The sequence below is a fragment of the Gymnoscopelus braueri genome (genome assembly GCF_963280865.1).
Source record: "Gymnoscopelus braueri genome assembly, chromosome: 16".
Lineage (NCBI taxonomy): Eukaryota > Metazoa > Chordata > Actinopteri > Myctophiformes > Myctophidae > Gymnoscopelus > Gymnoscopelus braueri.
In genome coordinates, this window is record NC_137616.1 from 26726248 (window position 1) to 26745824 (window position 19577).

The 19577-nt window shown below is 42.9% G+C and overlaps 1 protein-coding gene across 1 annotated transcript in view; it reads left to right on the forward strand.

The window, feature by feature from the left end:
- The window catches only part of syne1a (spectrin repeat containing, nuclear envelope 1a), a gene marked incomplete at its 5' end in the record, with an annotated part of 171551 nt that overhangs the window by 71145 nt on the left and 80829 nt on the right, over positions 1-19577 (forward strand). The window contains 10 exon segments of the mRNA XM_080452284.1: positions 216-369; positions 1059-1202; positions 1799-1963; positions 2325-2642; positions 6406-6561; positions 11819-11989; positions 17026-17352; positions 17690-17842; positions 18515-18682; positions 19047-19223. Coding sequence (XP_080308410.1) covers positions 216-369; positions 1059-1202; positions 1799-1963; positions 2325-2642; positions 6406-6561; positions 11819-11989; positions 17026-17352; positions 17690-17842; positions 18515-18682; positions 19047-19223 — 1933 coding nt within the window.

Genomic DNA, 19577 nt, shown 5'->3' on the forward strand with positions numbered 1-19577 from the left:
TGTCAATACAATTTAGAGAATGTGCTTGTGCTGGTGTGTTTGTTTTGCATTGGCATGCATGCACATATATTTGTGTGTGTGTGTGTGTGTGTGTGTGTGTGTGTGTGTGTGTGTGTGTGTGTGTGTGTGTGTGTGTGTGTGTGTGTGTGTGTGTGTGTGTGTGTGTCACATAAGTCTATATTGCATGTTTATTTCTGCTGTGTTCGTTCTAACAGCCAGCTGGAGGGCTCGCTGTCACAGTGGACCAGTTACCAGGAAGACGTGGGTCAGTTCGTCCTGTGGATGGACCGTGTAGAGGAGACACTGGGCAGCTCAGATAGACAGTACTCTGAGATGAGAGACAAGACAGCTAACCTGGGAAAGACCAAGGTATACATTACCACACACAGCTCATCAGAAACAGAGTGCTATCATCTGATAATGACAGTGTCAAGTGAAAAGCTATGTACATGTACAGTAACGTAAGACACATGGTCCCAAACCCCAAAACCTGGTCCTGGTGACCTACCCAGAATCGTAATTGTATTCACATGGTGTCCTTGCAATTTGACATCCAACAGACTCATTGGACATAGTGTGATGGAAAAACTATGGAAACCGGCTAATTTCGGCAACGGTATTTAGAGTGAAAACAGGAGGGGGCCTAGTATAGCAGGGGTCAATGGGTCGGGACCCATTTTTGGGTCGTGGACCGATTTTTATGGGTCAGGAGTAAATATACCTTTTTTTGCATTTCCTTAAAAAAATGCTAAACATTTTTCAAAACATTGAAATTAAATATAAAATAAAATAAGAAATGGTGATGGTCTCAGCTGGAAAAGTTTGGGAAACACTGGTATAGAGCCCTTGGGAGTCCAGTCAACTAAGTATAAGGTTTACGTGGTTAAGGAACCACTGTTATGTGAACCTTTGTACCACTTTCTGGTACAGTATGTGGATCACAATGCACCGCTTCAGTTACAGCAATCACACCTGGGAGCTCTTCAATGGACCTGCATTCACCTGCATGAGTGTGGGTGGGTGTTCATTTGAGTTTGTGTGCTTGTACTTCATTGTAGCTCCTCGATGAGGAAGTGTTGAGTCACAGCAGTCCTTTGGAGACCATCGCCACCAAGGGTTCCAACATGGCTGAACACTACACGACCCAGCAGGAGGTGCAACAGCTGCAGCTCAGATACAGTAACCTCAAAGACAAGGCCAAGGTATCTTGTTCACAACAGAATGTAGAACTTTGATCTGGAATTTATTTTAGCTTTTGTTTAATTTTAGGAAGGACTTTATATTATTCTTGTTATATTCTTAATCATGAATTTGAAATACAGATTTGTTTCCTTGTGTTTGTAAATAATGCAGATGTTTAGAAAATATATATAATATTGACTCTCTAGCAATAACCTATCCTCTGTCCTCAGACTTCATTGCATCAAAAATATTCTTGAATACCTGGTAGTCTCAAATAACATCAGATGGAGAGGGAACTTACTGTAAATGTTCTTGAATGAACAAGATTCAAAGTGTCATCTGATCCTCCTGACAGCAAAGGGGCGGCCATAGTTGAGTGGTTAGTGAGCCCGCCTAGGGAACTAGCTGGCCCTGGTTGCCCCAGGTTCGATTCCAGGCTATCCCAGCATATGCGCCGATGATATGAAATTTGTCCCTGAGCAAGACTCTTAACCCCAATTGCTCACAGGTTCTCATTGGAAACAAGACCGCAAGGACTTTCATGAACGACCTGTTAAAAGGAATTATCCTTATCCTTAAAGTGTTACACTGTTTATGTTTTGCGCTTGTCTCCCAGGCTGCTGTCAGTAAGGCCAAGGAGCTGGTGTTGGTCCATCAGGAATACCAGAGGGGGTTACATGTGTTTGAGGACTGGCTGGAGCAGGAGCAAGCCACCCTGGCCTCTTTGTCCCATCCGGAGGGGAACGTGGACACGCTTGAGAACACACTGCATCAGCTACAGGTAATAACACTGTACCACATCTGTTAATAAAATGTAATAGAACTGACATATACTGTATATTGCACAGTTCCAGAGCCCTGAATTGCTATTCGCTATCCTCATTTCACAAAATATAAGGTATACTCTCGTAATATGCAGTTGTACTGTAATTAGCATGATGCCTGTTTCAGCTGTTCCAATTCATCATCTTCATGTATGTAGTACATACATTTCATTAACTGATGACTTGAGCAAGTGTTCTTAGTCTTTTGAGCACCTGGTGTATCTATCTTATCAGACTCTGTTGTACACTTGACCTTCTTACACAACTGGACTCTAACATTTTAATCACACCTGTCTCCCCTGCCCTTTCCCTTCACAGCTCCAGCAGGACCGCTGTTCAAAGGGCCAGGCCCTGCTGTCCTCTGTGTTGACCAGCAGGGACCGGGTCATCCCCTGGGGTGCACCCCAAATCGAGGACCGTGCACTGGACACGGCACAGCGGGAGTGGGGGGCCTACCAGGACCGTCTGGAAGAGACGCAGAGCCAGCAGAACTCCAGTCTGGCCAGGCTGAGGCAGATGGGGCAGAGGTTCCAGAGCCTGGCCCAGTGGCTGGAGGAGATGGAGAGAAAAGTAAACATCAGAGGTCATCGGAAGTCAGACAGAGCCACCAAGGAAGCCCAACTGAAACAGCTCCAGGTTAGAGGGGAACATTAACATTAACATTAACATTAACATTAACATTAACATTAACATTAACATTAACATTAACATCAACATTACAACATTGTGTCGACGGAGTCAGACAAGGATCATTTTGCCCCATTCCATTTATCTGTCAGCAGGAAATCTCCAAAAGTTCTGAACGGATTTGCATGAACCTTTGTGAACTTTGGTTTCAAACATACTGTATATATTTAACACCATGAAACTTCGACAACAAGCCAGTGATTGATAGAAGGCTCTTATGTAACCCAGTAGTTTGTGCACTAACAAGATCGATGAGGTACAGCTTTCATATCCTGTGACATAACTGAACTGCTATTTTAGGCAGTGACGACCATACTTATCAGACCTCCCTCTTAGCTGCAGTGTCTCCAGTCTGTCGGAAATAATGGTTTTATTTTAGATCCAGACCTTGTCTTTGACAGTCACATCAAGGCAATATCAAAAACAGCACAGAAATAGTCATGCCAAGTTTATTTGTATCGACTTTAATCACACACAATCACTTGTGTGGTTGGAGGATTCAGAGAAACCGAAATGTCTCTTTCAACATGACATTTTTACCCGCTTGCTGAAAGCTGCGGGTCTAAGAAGAGGCAGACCTACTACTCATCATTCGACAGATTACGGATTTGCATTCGACAGATTCATTTGCATTCGACATATTTGCGTCATTGGCTGTCGTTTAAGCCAATGGGATACTTTCCCATACTCTGAACGGGCGGCCTCGTCCTCCCAAGCTATGGGACTATGGATTCCTCCAAGCGCGCTAATGTCCGCTCCCCATTAGTTATCGACGCAAGTCGCGTTATTACTCTCGTAATTTTCATGTATTGTACATCCCAAAATAAAATGTATTAACCATGTTATGGTGCTGTAATGACTTTATATTTTCTCAACATAATACTGTCTTTTACACGGATCGCTTCCGCATTTTCTTCTTCGTTGGTCTGAACAATGACACGGTTGCCAGATTTTGAGACAAAAATAAGCAGCCAGGTCAATGAAAACAAGCCCAAAGATTTAAGTGACTATTAGGCTACATGAGCACTTTAAACCTATATGCATCGGCTATTTGAAAATAGACGATTTGGAAATAGCCGATCTACAAGCTCACAACAAAATAATAACAAATAAAATGCAACTACCTACATTTACAAGCAACTTTACAGAAAACGAGGTCGCTTATAATTAGTATACATGGCAACACTAGTACGAGTACTTTTCCCACCACTGTTGATGTTTTTAACATGACTGCCCTGTTTAAAAATGAATGAATAAACACTATAACCAAGGTTACTGTAGCAACATTTTTCATGTAAGGTATGACGCTAAAATCAGCTGAATTTCATATATATTTTATAGATCTACCAGCTCACAACGCATCGCCGCCTTGTGAGCTTGTAGATCTGCTATTTTTTATTATGACGTTTTATTGAATACTTTATTTACAAAAGACATTAATGAAACCAAATGGACCCATTTGGGTTTTTCTTTCATGTAAGCCAGTAGTGAAAAGGGCAAACTTGCAGTTATGCATTACAACTCAAGCCCTGTTTCAAACAGTGAAATCAAAAGACAAGTTGTGAGCTTCACTTTTATAAAGGGTTAGGGTTACATTGCAGTATTGATACTTTTACTTAAGTAAAACATTACAGTACTTTTTCCACCACTGTTGATGTTTTTAACATGACTGCCCTTAGGCTACCTGTATTCAATGGACTCACTTAGTTTATTGTGATAATAGTTTATTTCTTTCATACATAAATGAATACTAACTGGTCACCACCGGTCTTTTGTCCAGGAACAATGCATACAACACTATCAACCAGTCCTCCTGGGTGTGTGTGTGTGTGTGTCTTCATTTTTGTTGTTCATACATTTCTAAGTGAAACACTGTAGTTTTGACTTGGGTAAGGGTAGGCTACATTATGAAGTAACTATATCAGCTGGTGAAAATAGCAGATCTGTGAGATTGTAGATCAATTATTTTCACTATCATTGATATTGTACACACCACACACACACACACACACACACACACACACACACACACACACACACACACACACACTTTATATTGGTAGCCAACCAATGAACCTCTGTGGAGTTATTTTTGTTGCATTGGAATGGCTGAGATTTTATTTTAATGACAACTTTTACATTTTGTGCTGCAGATTGGGGCAAAAAAAAAGCCTGCCGCAAGCGGGTACATTATGACTTTGTCATTTCTTGTTTCATTTGCTTCATTTCTTGACAAGGCCTGGTCAATGAGGAGGAGGGCCATTTATATGTAAAATGGCATTGTCTTTTTTTGTTCTTATTTTGTTCATATAAGTAAGGACGTAATATGAACAGGAAGGACTGTTAATGGACTGTTAATGTCTTGTTTTCTTTTTGTGTAATGTGTCATATAATCCCATATGGGATGGGCCAAAATGGTGGCATGACACGAAAATAAAAATTTCATTCATTCATTCATTCATTCATTCACAGTGACAGTCTCAATGGACTTTACTGGCCCATTTTTAACAAGGGAACCATAAATAACAAACACTTAACCATGACAAACTGATCAGTGTTTTGGTAATTTAGTTCCTAGCATTGATTACTCCAGCTCTCCATCTCAACTCTCAAAAACATCACATGATCAATACTCTGCAGCTGTGTGTCATGTAAACCAGACATTGCAGACAAACATAGCCGCATGATCTCAGTCACTCTTAGCGTGCTCCTTGTAAACGCTTACTGTCTCCACCAGAAGGCATGGCCGAGACTATGTTTTGCACCCTGTCCGTCCATCCGTCCGTCTGTCCGTCCGTCTGTCTGTCCGTCCGTCCGTGTGTGTGTGTGTGGTTCCGTCTGTGGACAGCTAATCTCCGGCACCGCTGGCATGATGGCAGCGATACTGTGCACACACACTCCCTGGATGCCAGAGCAGAACCTCTGCCCCATTTTTTCCCCATGGGCCTGTTATAGCGCCAGCAGGAGGCCGATTTTTGCCAGTATATTTTTTGCCTTTGACAGTACTACTACAGATTTTGTCCAAACATCACGCAAATCGGTACGCGGTATCTCTATAGTCGTTAAACGAAACATGTCTTTCAGATTTTTCAAATTCCATCCTGATTGGCTAAGATTGGCCTCGTTTTCAGGAGTGCACCAGACCTGTGCTCGAGGAGCACTTTTTCTAGTTGACTATGAAGTTACCACTGTATTTACCACGGGTCTAGTAACACAGTGTATCAATGGTTTATTTCTCCTCTGTGAGCACTCCCTGTGGAACAAGCTTCCTGCTCATGTCAGGGAATCACACACTGACCGTTGCTTAACTCGTGACTTATGGGAAAATGACTCTTTATTTCCTTCCTTTCAGTCTGTCATTCATCCTATCAAATGCCCTGGTCTTGTCTTTTGTCTCTCATATCCATTATCTCTTGTGTGAGTGCACCCAAGAGCACATGCTTTCACGCATGTGCATACACATACACATACACACGCACACGCACACGCACACGCACACGCACACGCACACGCACACGCACACGCACACACGCGCACACACACACACACACACACACACAAGCTACTTGCTTTTATTTTCTGTAATTCACCTGTATTTGTATCTTTCTTTTCTTTGCTGGGAAAAAGCACTTTGTGACAGTCTATAAATGTTTATAAATGTAGTACTTTCTGTTACCGTGCAAACATTTGTCATCCGTGTCCTTGTGACCAGGGATGGCAGGATGCAGTGCTGGCACGCCAAGGAGAGGTAGATGGTCTCTCCTCCCTGGCACAGATGGTGCTGGAAGAGTCCCACATCAGCAGCCGTGTGAGCGCTACAGCAACCCAGCTCACCACCCGCTACCATGCCCTGCTGCTCAACACACAGGTGGGCCACACTTTCTGTTGATCAGAAAAGTCCTATCAAAATCAGGTCCATTTTTACACTTTCAGAATTAAATTAACACTCTGGATTTTGCTGTGCCCTTGCACTAAAGCCATGTAATTTGTTCCAGTGAAAGTCTGGGCTTTGTTTCTGTAACACCCCATTGACGCAGCTTTGAGAGTACTGCCTGCAGAGTCTGTTGTACTGTATATTCAAATATACAGTAGTCTCTCTATTCACCAGCTTCTCTGGAGGGCGACTAAAGGAAAATCAATGGGACTCCTCTGGTTTGGGCCTTCGACTGTAATTAAACGCTACAGAAGGCAATCTCACACCCAGCACCAAGAGTGGAAAGGCTGGCACAGCATTGATTTTTTTACACTTTCAGCAACACCTCAGGGTGTGTGTGTGTGTGTGTGTGTGTGTGTGTGTGTGTGTGTGTGTGTGTGTGTGTGTGTGTGTGTGTGTGTGTGTGTGTGTGTGTGTGTGTGTGTGTGTGTGTGTGTGTGTGTGTGTGTGTGTGTGTGTTGCTTCCTCGCACGCTTACTTACAGTACTTGACACCTCTTTCTTACACACACACACACACACTTTTTGAGCACATCTTAAAATGAACATGCATGCATATGCTTACAAACACACACGCATGCATGCACACATGCGCACGCGCGCACACACAATACACAACTTCCGTCTTCTTTTCCTCGTGCCATGGATGCATGTAATTATTCTGTGTAAAGTGGGGGCCATATGGGCCGAGAGGTACTGCAGAAAGCTGCTACCTCTTCCTCGTCAGGAAAGGTGTGCACTCAGCACTATCAGCTAATTGGAGCTTCTCACCATGGGATTCGCCGGTGGAGTGAATGATGTGTCAAAACCCACATAAACCCTCACCCCCCTCCCCACTCATAGCACTACTGACTGTGAATCAGTCAAGTGGATAATGCGTCAAAAACGCAACACCCCTCTCCACCCTGTAGTGAAGGTATTGACATTTGGTGGATGAAAGTGCTGTGGAGAAAGGTTATTTTTCTGTTTTGATGGCTGATCAGAGAGCTCCTTTCTGTCTCTGTGGTCCCTATTGGCTGACTTAAAACGCTGGGGTGCAGGCTAATTCTCAAACGTCTCCACATGAGAGAGATAACAGGTCTTCATAGTCAAAGAGTTTTCTGTGTCTCTTTTTGACCAGATAGACACAGACTTGTGAACATCTGTTAATCACAGTCACAAATATAAAGGCAGCAATGGCTAGGTGGTTCCCCATACGGCTTATATTACATATGATAAGCCACATATGATGCTATGTATTTAGGGGCTTTGTGTCTTTACACCAGCAGTGACTTTGTCAGTACGTTTCGTCAAGTCACTGTGTTGCTGTTGACTATGCCTGGATTCCCTATCGCTTGCAGATAGCTTTTGGGGCGTTGTTTACCTAGTTTTGAGGAAATGGACTGCTTGTCTGGAAAAAAATCAAGTCTGCTAACATTTTAGGCAAGAAATAGGCCATGCAGTCACATTTACAACATATTTTTGGGCGGTGGAACCGCCCCTATATGTGAGGTTTGGACATCGACATTCGCTGCACTGTGATTGGCCACCATTGTACCCCCCCACCTATTGTACCCCCCCAACCCTGCGCTGTGATTGGCCACCATTGTACCCCCCCTAACCCTGCACCGTGATTGGCCACCATTGTACACGTGGCCAATTCAGGACTATTCAGGACTGTGATTGGCTAGTGAACACATGACACATGTGCATAGCCCTATAAATAGGACTATGCACATGTCCTTTTTCTTTTTCTTTTTTTTTTAGTAATGTTCCTAATCAGTAGCTGTTCTTTCACATAAAGACACTCTATTACAGAGTCAAACTCCAGACTGGTCACACTTCCTGGCAGAGATGTGCGCTCCAATGAGCATGTGAACCTTTCTAGTGGTTTTTAGTCATGGCTGCCAGTTCCCACCTGATGTTGTGAGGGAGTTCTGACTGATCCACACCGTACTGAATAACTACTAGCTTGCATAATGTCTTCAGTGTTGGACTTAAATCTAAGATGTACAGACCATCAGAGAGATGGAGGTCTACTTGTAGTTTCCGATCTCCAAAGAGTATGATACGATCTCCCACCATGCAACAGCACATATAATACGTCTGAGAAGGGCCGTTTCCCTTGAGTTCAACCTTATTCCAGGTGAAGGTCACTGGGCTGAATTTCCATTTAAGTATTTGTGGTTGTTGTTTTTGCCACCATATATGTACAGCTCTCCATTGTAGGCAAAGGCTGAATGACCAAAGCGTCCTTCTGGGTGAGGCTGTGCAGGAGGTGTGTTCAGCCAGTTGTTGGTCTCTGTGTCAAACACTCGGATGTTGTAGACGACCCTCTGGTCCCCAAAGCCCCCAAATACAAACATCTTTGTCCCGATGATGGTGGCAGAGTGATATAGTGAAACAGGTGGTGGAGTTCCTCTGGTGTTAATTAAAGCCCAGACCATTGTGGTGGTGTCCAACTTGTACATGTCAATGATCTCATTAGTCGTTCTTGTACTGGATCCTCCATAGAAATACATGACCTTCTCCAAGACACAGGCTGTGTGAATGTGCCTCGCCTCTGGAACGGTTCCAGAGATCTCGGGCTTGAACCATCTGTGGGAGTCGACATCAAATCCATAGAGCAGGTTGCAGTAAGGATATCCCCCCCAGATGTAGATGCAATCTGCTATAAGTACAGCTGTGTGGCCCCAGCGCCTCGAGGGAACATCAGGGGGACCTTCTCCTCCTCCATTTGTCCATGGGGGCAACTTCCTCCAGCGTAGAGACAGTGTTAAAGATGTGGACTTCCATCTGACCACTGTTCTTCTTCTGATGGTTTCCTTCAAATGAGTACACCTTGTGTCCGACTACCACAGCAGCTGTGGTGTCATTATCATTTCCTTTCTGATGTATCGTCCAGTGAAACATTTCACACACCAGAACCACTGTGAATCAGTGCAACTAATTTACAGAAAGGCTGTTAGAAAGCAGGACAATTTATTTCCATAAGCGGCTGAATGGTTTTGTGTTATAAACTACAATAATGACATTTAAAAGGACAATTACATCTGATGTCATAATGATGTTGTGATATCATTGCGTGATGACATCATTATATGGAATATCTAATGACGTTACTCAACCTGAATGTCTATTTCAGCTAAATCTATGATCTGAATTTTGTCAGTACTATGACATCAGTAATCCATATTTGGGCGGTTGACTCGTTATGGAATTATTCATGTTTCTACTGTACCACTCGTCCTAGGATATCATATCATAGAAAAGTTAAGAAAAACGTCGAGCTAAATTCCCCTTAAACCGGGCACTGCTGATTATCAAGTCCCATTTCCCAGTCACATCTTTGATTCAGGATATTAATCTCTTTATGGGTACAGAACCATAATTAAAAGGTTGAGTGCATTTAGGTTATTAAACCTAAATGCAGTGATGACAAAGTATGAAGATATGACTTAACTGGTAGGCCTACAATCAACTTCATGACTATGTTTTTAACCACTTAAACACTATATATACTTAGTCAAATGGAACTGAGTTGGCTCTGCTTTTTCCCCTGTACACCAAATCTCTTTGGTGTAGAGCATACATGGGCAACTGGCGGCCCGGGGGCCGCATGTGGCCCCCGGGCAACTCACAACACATTTATGTTTTCTTTTAAGTTAGGGGTGTACAATGGTTGGTCCACAATATTACTTTTCTTTAAGTGAACTTCCATCACTGTGATGACCACTGTGACCACACCGCCCACTTCACACTGGGTGTGATTTTTTTAAATATTAGAGAGCTTCCATGTAGTACAGGGGAGTCTGTCATTTATCAGTCCCCGCTGTCTCATGTTGGCTTCTACAGTATACGTGAATGTTCTGTTGCTGTTCACATACAGTATGAATAAATAAAATTCAATAAACACTTTGTGCTGATGAAACACTTGAAGAAACACGTGGATTAAGTGACTTTTCCTGTCATAATATTTTACAATACTGTAACTTCTTAATTAGGCCTACGGGAGTGGATTTAAAAGTGGGCTACAAATGTATACAATGCATACATTTTCTAAAAACATTTCTACCATATACTAATAAATATTATAAATATATATTATATTTATTTTATTTCAACCAAATTCCAACTACAAATTGTCAACACTTCGCACAACTACCAAAGTTTACCAAATATTGCTGATCAAACTGATTATGTTGCTTTGATTTATACTAGACCGGTGCCGGTCTGAATTGGTAAACTGCTTGTCAGAAAGAGTCTGAACACATTTTTCAAATTGTTCTAATTATCAACCAATCACACATTCTGTGTAGTTAGCCGACGGGTGCTGTTCACGAGTATGGGCGTTGTCAAATATATTTATAGAGCGTCTGTATTGCAACATCAGTGAATGTGAAGATGTGAATACTGTAGGAATGTACATGAAACATTCGATAGCCGAGTGTTTAGGGCACATACCACATGGGCCGCTGGGCGGACCATTTGATGCATACTCTCTTTCCCTGTTTCCTGTCTGTCTCCACTGTACACTAACTGTCAAAAAATAACTTAATACATGAAAAGGGGAGTGCCCATTGGCTGTACTAGTGTATGTTGAAACAATGTGCTGTTGAAGTCACCATCTGAAGAGTATTCAGTTTAGCATTAGGAAAGAAATTACATCCTGCTACAGTAAGCATCCAGTGTAAATGAAAAACATAATGCAAGACTGAATCTAGATTTAAGATGGAACACCAACTTGCCCTATACTGACAATGCATCTAAACATTTTGACCGCCATGTTTACATGATGTCAAAGAAACCTTTCATTTTGGTGACAGCTGGCTAATTTACTGACATAATAACTTGAATTAAATGTTTTGGGTGAATCTATGTAGTTGTTCTGGCCATGTAAGCTCTTGACAAATGCACAGCTTTGAGAATTGTGAAGCTGTAACCACCTGAACCGTCCTACATGGTCACAACTCGTCACAGTCTATTTACAGTGACAATATTTAGTGTAGCCCTTGGGAATCTGGTCAACTAAATGCAGGGCCCAAGGGAATAAGGTCAACTAGAAATTAGCCAAAGCAATTGAGAAAAACTGTATTAAATTAAACTGGGGATTTTTAAATTAACGGTTAAATTGTAGCGTGAGATTACCGATTGTACATCATCCCTACTGTCTTCCTATCTATCTCTCACACATTCATCCAATCATCTCTCAGGAGACCATCAAACAGCTGCTTGAGGAACTAAGGAGCATTGAGGAGGCTGAGAACCTCTGCACGTCCTTTTCTGATTGGCTCAGCTCGGCTCAGAAGAATTTCACGATGGTGATTGACAGTTCTGAACCCTTGGACCGGGTCACTATGGAGAGAAAGATGAAGAAATTGGAGGTAAGAGATTCATTCATGCTTGCTCTCCACAGTAATTACATGTGCAAAAGAAATTGCACATTCATGGACCTATATGTGTCAGTGAGATATTCGGATCAAACATTGAATAGCTTGTGTGAAGCTGTGTGTCGGTGGACAGTAATGCACTGCACAAAACTGATGAGCTTGCGAGACTGCAGTGTTGTAGTGGAAAATGTTAACAAAAGCTCATCTGAGTCCAATATCCTTCCTAGCCAGCAGAAAACGTGCTTTTCTAATCTACGCTTGTGCCAAGTAACATAAGGTGCCTGTTTGTGGCATCAAAGCAGTGTGCACATTTGTTTTGGCAGTTGAGCTTAGGCTGCAGAATCTGCATGTGCAATCTGTAAGGCTAGCAGACCATTTAGTCTGTACCTCTAATATCTGGACAGTGTGCTAGACATGCAGAAAACTTCTACCGCTATGTCACAATTATAGCAGTTTTTCTTTGTGTGAAATGGGCTTTGGTGCAACACACACACACACACACACACACACACACACACACACACACACACGCACACACAGCAACAGTCGCACAGCAACAGCCACAGTTTGCTTGGCACAGTAGATATTGAGTGTACAAAGGAGGGAGATGAGCATATGTGTATCGATCGTCCCTTTATGAAGACAAAGCGATTGCAGTTTTAGAGGAAGCTCGCTAGCAGGGAGAGCCCCCCCACCGTGTGGTAGAGGATGAAGAAGCACCAGTGTCAGGATCCTGCTGGTACAGACACTGTAATTGATGCGGTGCCCTTACCACTTCATATCACACGTGTGCGCATACTGTACGTGCACACACACACACACACACACACACACACACAGGCACTGTACTCATCTCACAAATGCCATACAAAGTACTGGCTAACAAGCTTCAGCAAACTTTCAAGTGCAAGATCTTCGTGATTGCACATGTCTTCTTTTCTTCCGTATAACATACCATTATTTTATTTATTTATTTTCATCTCTGTCACTCTCTCTCTCTCTCTCTGTCAAACACACATGCATATACATGTACATACATGTACATACATACATATATATATATATATATATATATATATATATATATATATATATATATATATATATATATATATATATATATATATATATATATATAATGTATTGTATGTCTATCTATCTAGTTTTTTTTATTTACTTATTTCATTTTTTCAGAGAAACACACACAGACCTGTCTCTTATCTGCTGTGGGCTTTGCAGTAATCCATGTTTGGCAATTAGGCCTCCCGTCTCTGCCCTGGGACTGAAGACACGCAGTCACCACATGGGCCCTGCAAGCACTGCAGCCAGACAGCACACTACGCTCCACGCTCATACTCCATGTCTTGATCATTATGCATCGACATTGTAAACAGTGATCAATGGCTACTATATGTCAAGGGTGCTTATTGTGATTGGAGATCTTTTTGGCAATAGTGAACTCCACACCCCCTCTATATTCAGTCAAAATGGGGTTGGCCAAAGTGACTACGTGTAAATATGTGGTTATAACCCCCTCTTACAATGAAGACAAAAGCATTGCAACAATTCACCTGGAGCTATAAACTGCAAGAAACATGTACAAAGCAAGACACTGAACCAACAAGACTAGGTCAAGTCCTAGTATATCCTGAGAACCAGCTGGAGGTTCTGGATCTCTGTCGTGGACTTTCTTTTTTTCTTCATTTGCATTGGATTTGAGTAAAACAGTAAGGTGAGGCAACTACGCCCACTTAGGAGACATTGTGTACTATTTCGTACTAGTGGCGAGGCGTCAGATTGTCAGTTCCAATGTCCCCCCTTACAGACTCACTGACTTAGACTCATGTTCACGTGAAGTCTGTGAGGGCTGTCCCATTTGAAATCATTAAGTCAGTGAGGGCTCTGGCAGAGCCCTTTATGCACCCTTTCCATATGTCAGCATCGATGCAAACTTTGCCTAAGGGAATTACCCACAGTTCATAGTGTTGTAGTGTTAAATACAGGGATACCAAAGGAATCCTCCAAACTTCAAACATTAAATATGCAAATTAGTCATGCAACCTGGTTAGAATGTCAACAAACAGTAGTTGTTTCTGCACTGTTCTCAAAGAGAAATGAAGTGGAGGAGATATATTAGTAAAGATATGAGATAAACTCAAACTAAAACACACAGACTAACCTAAATAGAATAATAATAATAAAGAATCACTGCCTTTAAAGCACTGACTGTAAATAAGGACAGTCCTTGTGATCAGAGCAGGCAGACAATGACTGCATGGCTAATGTACTGCGGTAGAAGGTCAAATTAATAATGTCCTGCCTCCAGCATCCATTCCACCCTGGGTGGTGATGTACAGTAATTGCAGGAAATGGTGTTCAGGGAATGAACAGTGTAAATATATTTCAGTAGATAGAGCTCTAGAACTGACTCAGACTTTGTTAGCATCATAAAATGTGTGAGATGTGGCATTGAAATTCTAATTGGGAAAAATAAGTAGTAATGGAAAGTTGTTATATATATGGAACCTTTGTAGGTGCTACTGTATAGTGAACCATAATATTTTTTTCCTGGAGCCATGTTCCAGTGGCTCCACTAAGTACATTATGTACTACTGTGTTAAACCTCACAGCGCCTACATAGAACCAACTGATTCTTCAGGGTTTTCATTTGATGTGAAACCTCTAGGTACAGTACCATATTTAACTGCTAAAGGTTCATTAGATGGAAGTAAAGAACCATTTAGAGCGTTCTTCAAGTTGTTGTTCGATAGGTACTTACTACTAAGTACTTGCCGACTGTTACCTTGAACAATATATTAGTGAGTTTCATAATTTCTTTATTTATCAGAATGCCCTAACACTAATAGGTATTCCAAAACAGAGAGCCAGTAATCTCACCGAGGGATGTACCTGGCGGCTTTATAGCTCACTTATGAACACAATTTGGTATGAAATTGAAACACTGATTGTCTCATTACAGCGGTAATACAGGCACATTGGTGGTGTTATGGTGAGACATGCTGAACATGCCTGTAAACGTCAGTTGAAACAGGAGAAATGAACGTGCGTAGAGGGACACAGATCTTGTTATTGCTTTATCAACAGCAATAGCTGAAGACCTGTTGTTTAGGTATATAGGTCCTCTTTGCTATGGCAGTAATAGCCTGATGATGAAAGCTTGATGGTATCCCATAGACTCTAGTGTGTGTGAGCGTGTGTGTGTGTGTGCACACGTATGTGTGTGTTTTGGTTGCCCTGGAAACCGCTGCTGCTGCCTGTTAAGGGTCCTTATAATTGGGCCCTCCTTTCATATTATTCACTGTGGCTCTCTCCACACGCTGGTCACACGGTGTCCTCTGCTGTCTCATTGAGGTTCCGGCATGCAGGTGTAAGCCTGCCTGATGGGTTCAAAGCCTTCCTTTTGGAGTGCAAAGCCTGCTAAACTCACTGTGAGGGTGGCCTCAGGTGGCCGTGGCAGCGCCGGAGGTGAAGGAAAAAAGGAGTGGATGTTGCTTTGCTTGCAATGTACTGTAGATCTCCTAATCGAAACAGCTGTGTCTCATAATGTTGAACATGAAGCACAGAAACAATTCTTTCATGTTGGTGGATATCTAGAGTGGAACGTCATGTGGCAGGTGCTGTGTAACTACGTCACCTCTATAATAAAACTAGACGCGTCGCAATTCTGGGAAATTGCAAAGTGTGGTTGCGCCGACGCCGGTCGCAGGTTGCCGCCGCCCGGACTTGAGGAATATGCTTGGAGGAATACCGTCGGAGGCTGCGCGACGTGCCATTCGAATTTGGTGCTGATTGGATCCTGTGTTCGTGATACATGGCGTTTTGATTTGAAGAAATAGGCCCCTCCCACTAAAATAAATAAGCCCCTCCCACAAATGTAGCGGGCCAATGACATCGTCATGTCACTCCTGAGATCACCTGCTTTTCAATTTGAGAGGAGTGATCCCCCCAAAAACCATGTTTTTGCATCAAACGGTTACGTTTTGCGCAGTTGTGGCGCCCCCTATGGGTCAAAGTGGAAATGCTTTTGGGGATTCGTTGAGTAAACCACCCTCGACATGTGATTCAAATTTGGGATCGATTGGACGTTTCGTTTGTGATTTTTGGCATTTTTGGTAAAACGGGCCCCTCCCACTAACTTTGGAAGCCAATTACGGACGAACGGTAAGGACTATCAAAATGCCGTTTGGATATATTTATCGCATGGGTCCAAAGATGACCTGTACCGATTTGTGTGAGATTTGGACAAAATTTGTAGGAAAAGGAGCAAAAAGTGTGTTTTGAAGAAAATTCAAAATGGCGGAAAATCTATCCTGACGCAAATGGGCGTGGCCTATATAGGGAGATGCGTCGTGACCCAATGAATCCAGGGGAAAAGAAATTTTGATTTTACGACCTACGGTTCAAGAGTTATAGGCCAAAACGTAAAGGGGGCTGTTATAGCGCCACCATGTGGCCGATTAGTGTAATTATTTTATCAATAATTTCGGACTAAATTATGAACCTCCCCTCCAAATCTGGTAACTCTAGCTCTTACGGTTTGTGAGAAAAAAATACTTGAATTTGAGTTTTTTCACTTTTCCATTAAAGCGGATGGGGAAATTTAATGCACTAATAAATCAATATCAATTAAACTATTTAACCAATCTCTTAGCAAAATACAAGCGCACGATTCCAGGTCAAGACGGTCATTTTGACATATGGCACGACATTGGGGGATAAAAACTGTGGGAGGAGAAGCAGCCCGAAGTATTGTTTATCCGGATTAATAAAGAACATCCAGTACTATAGTCTGGTTGCCCTGTTAGGGCAACCACACTAATTAAGAGAACCCAGAACTGCAAATTCCTTCAATAGAATTCAGTATTATAGTTGACTTTTTGTGACCAGTAGAGAGTTCATACAGTATTCAAGGTCATACTGTATGATGTGAGGCGACAGAGATGACTTAAGAGCAGCATCCACAGTGAATGTACTGTTGGCTATTTATGAGTCCTGTCTTCCACCTATAGACTCTCCAGGCTGAGCTGCAGCAGGGCCATGGCCTCCTGAAGTCCCTGAGGGAGAAGGCGGAGCGTGCAGCCGGTTTCCTGGAGGAGGCCGGAGCCGAGGCATTAGGCGGCGAGGTGGAGGCCCGGCTTGCCCAGCTGGAGGAGCTGGCTGGCGGGCTGAGGCAGGAGCACAGCTCCCTGGAGCGGGCGGTGCTGCTGGCCAAGGAGTTCCAGGACCGGTACAAGGCTCAGGCCCAGTGGCTGGTAGAGACCAAGGCTCTGCTCAGCAGCCCACCAGAGATCAAGGCTGAGCTGTACCAGAGGAGAGCCCAGCTGGCCAAGTACAAGGTATTGTAGCAACAAAATGTGTAACGTCTCAACCGCCACATCTGACCCGTATGTAAAAGGGAATAATAAGGAGTGGTGTATTATAGTGCATAGTGTTATGTAAGAGGCATTGCATTGCGGTCATGGTACCAATTAATTACAGTGACATGCTTCAGCATTAAGTTGTTTTAGCCCAGACCTCAAATTCATCATAGATGTATGGAGTATATGAAATTAATCAAATTACTGCATGTTGGAGTTAATTAACTGAAAACTATATTGAATTATACAGGGTATGTATTGTATGCAATTATAGTGACCGGTCTGTGGGTCGGTCCTCTTGTCCTTTATGCCTCAGGCTCTTCTTCAAACGGTTCAGTCTCATGATGGTGCGATAAGGTCCGTGGTGGAGAAAGGAGAGGCTCTCCTGGCTTCGGTCCACTACCCATCCATCAGAGATAACATGAACAGACTGCACAACGATTACACTGAACTCTGTAGTACTGCCATGGTAAGAACCCTGGCTCACATGACTTATCATAAGGCAGGAAATGTCAGATGGAACAATATGAGGGCCTTGATCCCGTAGTGATGTCACTTATCATGGAAGGAAATATACAGTAGATTGAGGACATGGAGAAGGAATAAAGAAAGTTTTTTTAGGAATATTTGTTAGTAATTTGCCAATTTGACTATTTTCCTACTTTCACAGAATCTGAAATAGGGCCCTTAGTTATGATCCTAGCTTAGCTCAGTCCCTGATTGTCTATGGAATTAAGTACAGTAGCAACTCCTCTCAAAAGTAAGGGGATACTTAAGCTTATAACAAACTATAGTACAAACTGTAATTTACTTTCTTTAAGAAGAAATGTTAATGTTAGGCTAATGAGTGCAAAGTATTAAACCCACAGCTTTTAAGATGCTCTATTTGCCTAATTTTGAGAGGAGCGGACGTCCAGGAATGTAGCACACCTGAGTCAGAAGGCATCCACGAGTTTGCCTGACTCTGAGTGATAAGAGTAGGCCTAAGTAGGAAAAATAATGAAATTCCCCCAAAACAGAGCTAATACATTTTTAGGCATGACACAATTGTGATGTACATTATGCAAAAGACTGGACTCAACCCAATGTTAGTTACTGTATGTGTTTCATTGTAGTAATCAATGCGTGCGTGTTGCTCCAGGTACATGTGGAGAATATGGAGGGCCAGGTGAAGGAACAGGAAGCCTACCACAGTGAGCTTCAAGAAGTGGAACGCTGGCTCCTCCAGATGTCCAGCAGGATGGTGACGCCTGACCCCACTGTGGGCGGTGGCTTGGAGGCCGCCACTCAACAGCTGGCCACACACAAGGTGACCACCCCCTTCACTAATGCTATTGTCACCGTGGGCTTGAATATCCGAACTACTGTTTGGAACTTTCTTCTTAAAAGCACACCAGTACATTTACTTTAAACTCATAATTTGCTCTAGGCTACTGTGGTATTTAATTATTCGTCGATTTTACAAAATCTAAAAAGTACTTAATAGACAACCATTCTCTCTCACTCTTTATTGTCTGTGTTTATTTGACTCAGTTTCAAGGTCACCCATGCTGGCTCACTTGATTCCATTGTATGATGTCAATCTGAGATGATTCCCAGCTCTCATCCACTAATACTGCAACCCATTACCCTCCCACTAACCTTTAGCCTTCTTGGCTCCTCTGTCCTTCCAGGCCATCATGGAAGAAATAGCTAGCTTCGAGGATCGCTTGTCCGGCCTCAGGGAGAGAGGAGACGACCTGGTTGGAGGCTGCAGTGAGCGTGTGCAGACCAGGCTGAGACAACAGGTCCAGGCTCACCAGCAAGGCACCAGAGACAGCTACTCTGCCATCTGCAGCACAGCACAAAGAGTGAGTAGTGAGGACGAGACAATGGAGTAATAGTGAATGACTCGATGAACTTTTGGATTTGCTAATGAAGCGATTTTACATATACACTCAGACTCAATATGCAGTCGCATGGCCCGGACGGCTGGTGTAGCCGTCTGGGCACCTAGGCTGCTAATGCCGCCTGACAGCGCGTCGCAGGTTTGACTCCCGATCCCGACGACATTTGCTGCGTGTCACTCCCCATATCTCTCTCCCCATTTCCTGTCATTCTACTGTAACAATCAATAAAGCTAGAAAAAGCCCGAAAAATATCTTTAAAAAAAGATATGCAGTTGCATAGGCGCGTGCACACACACACACACACACACACAACAC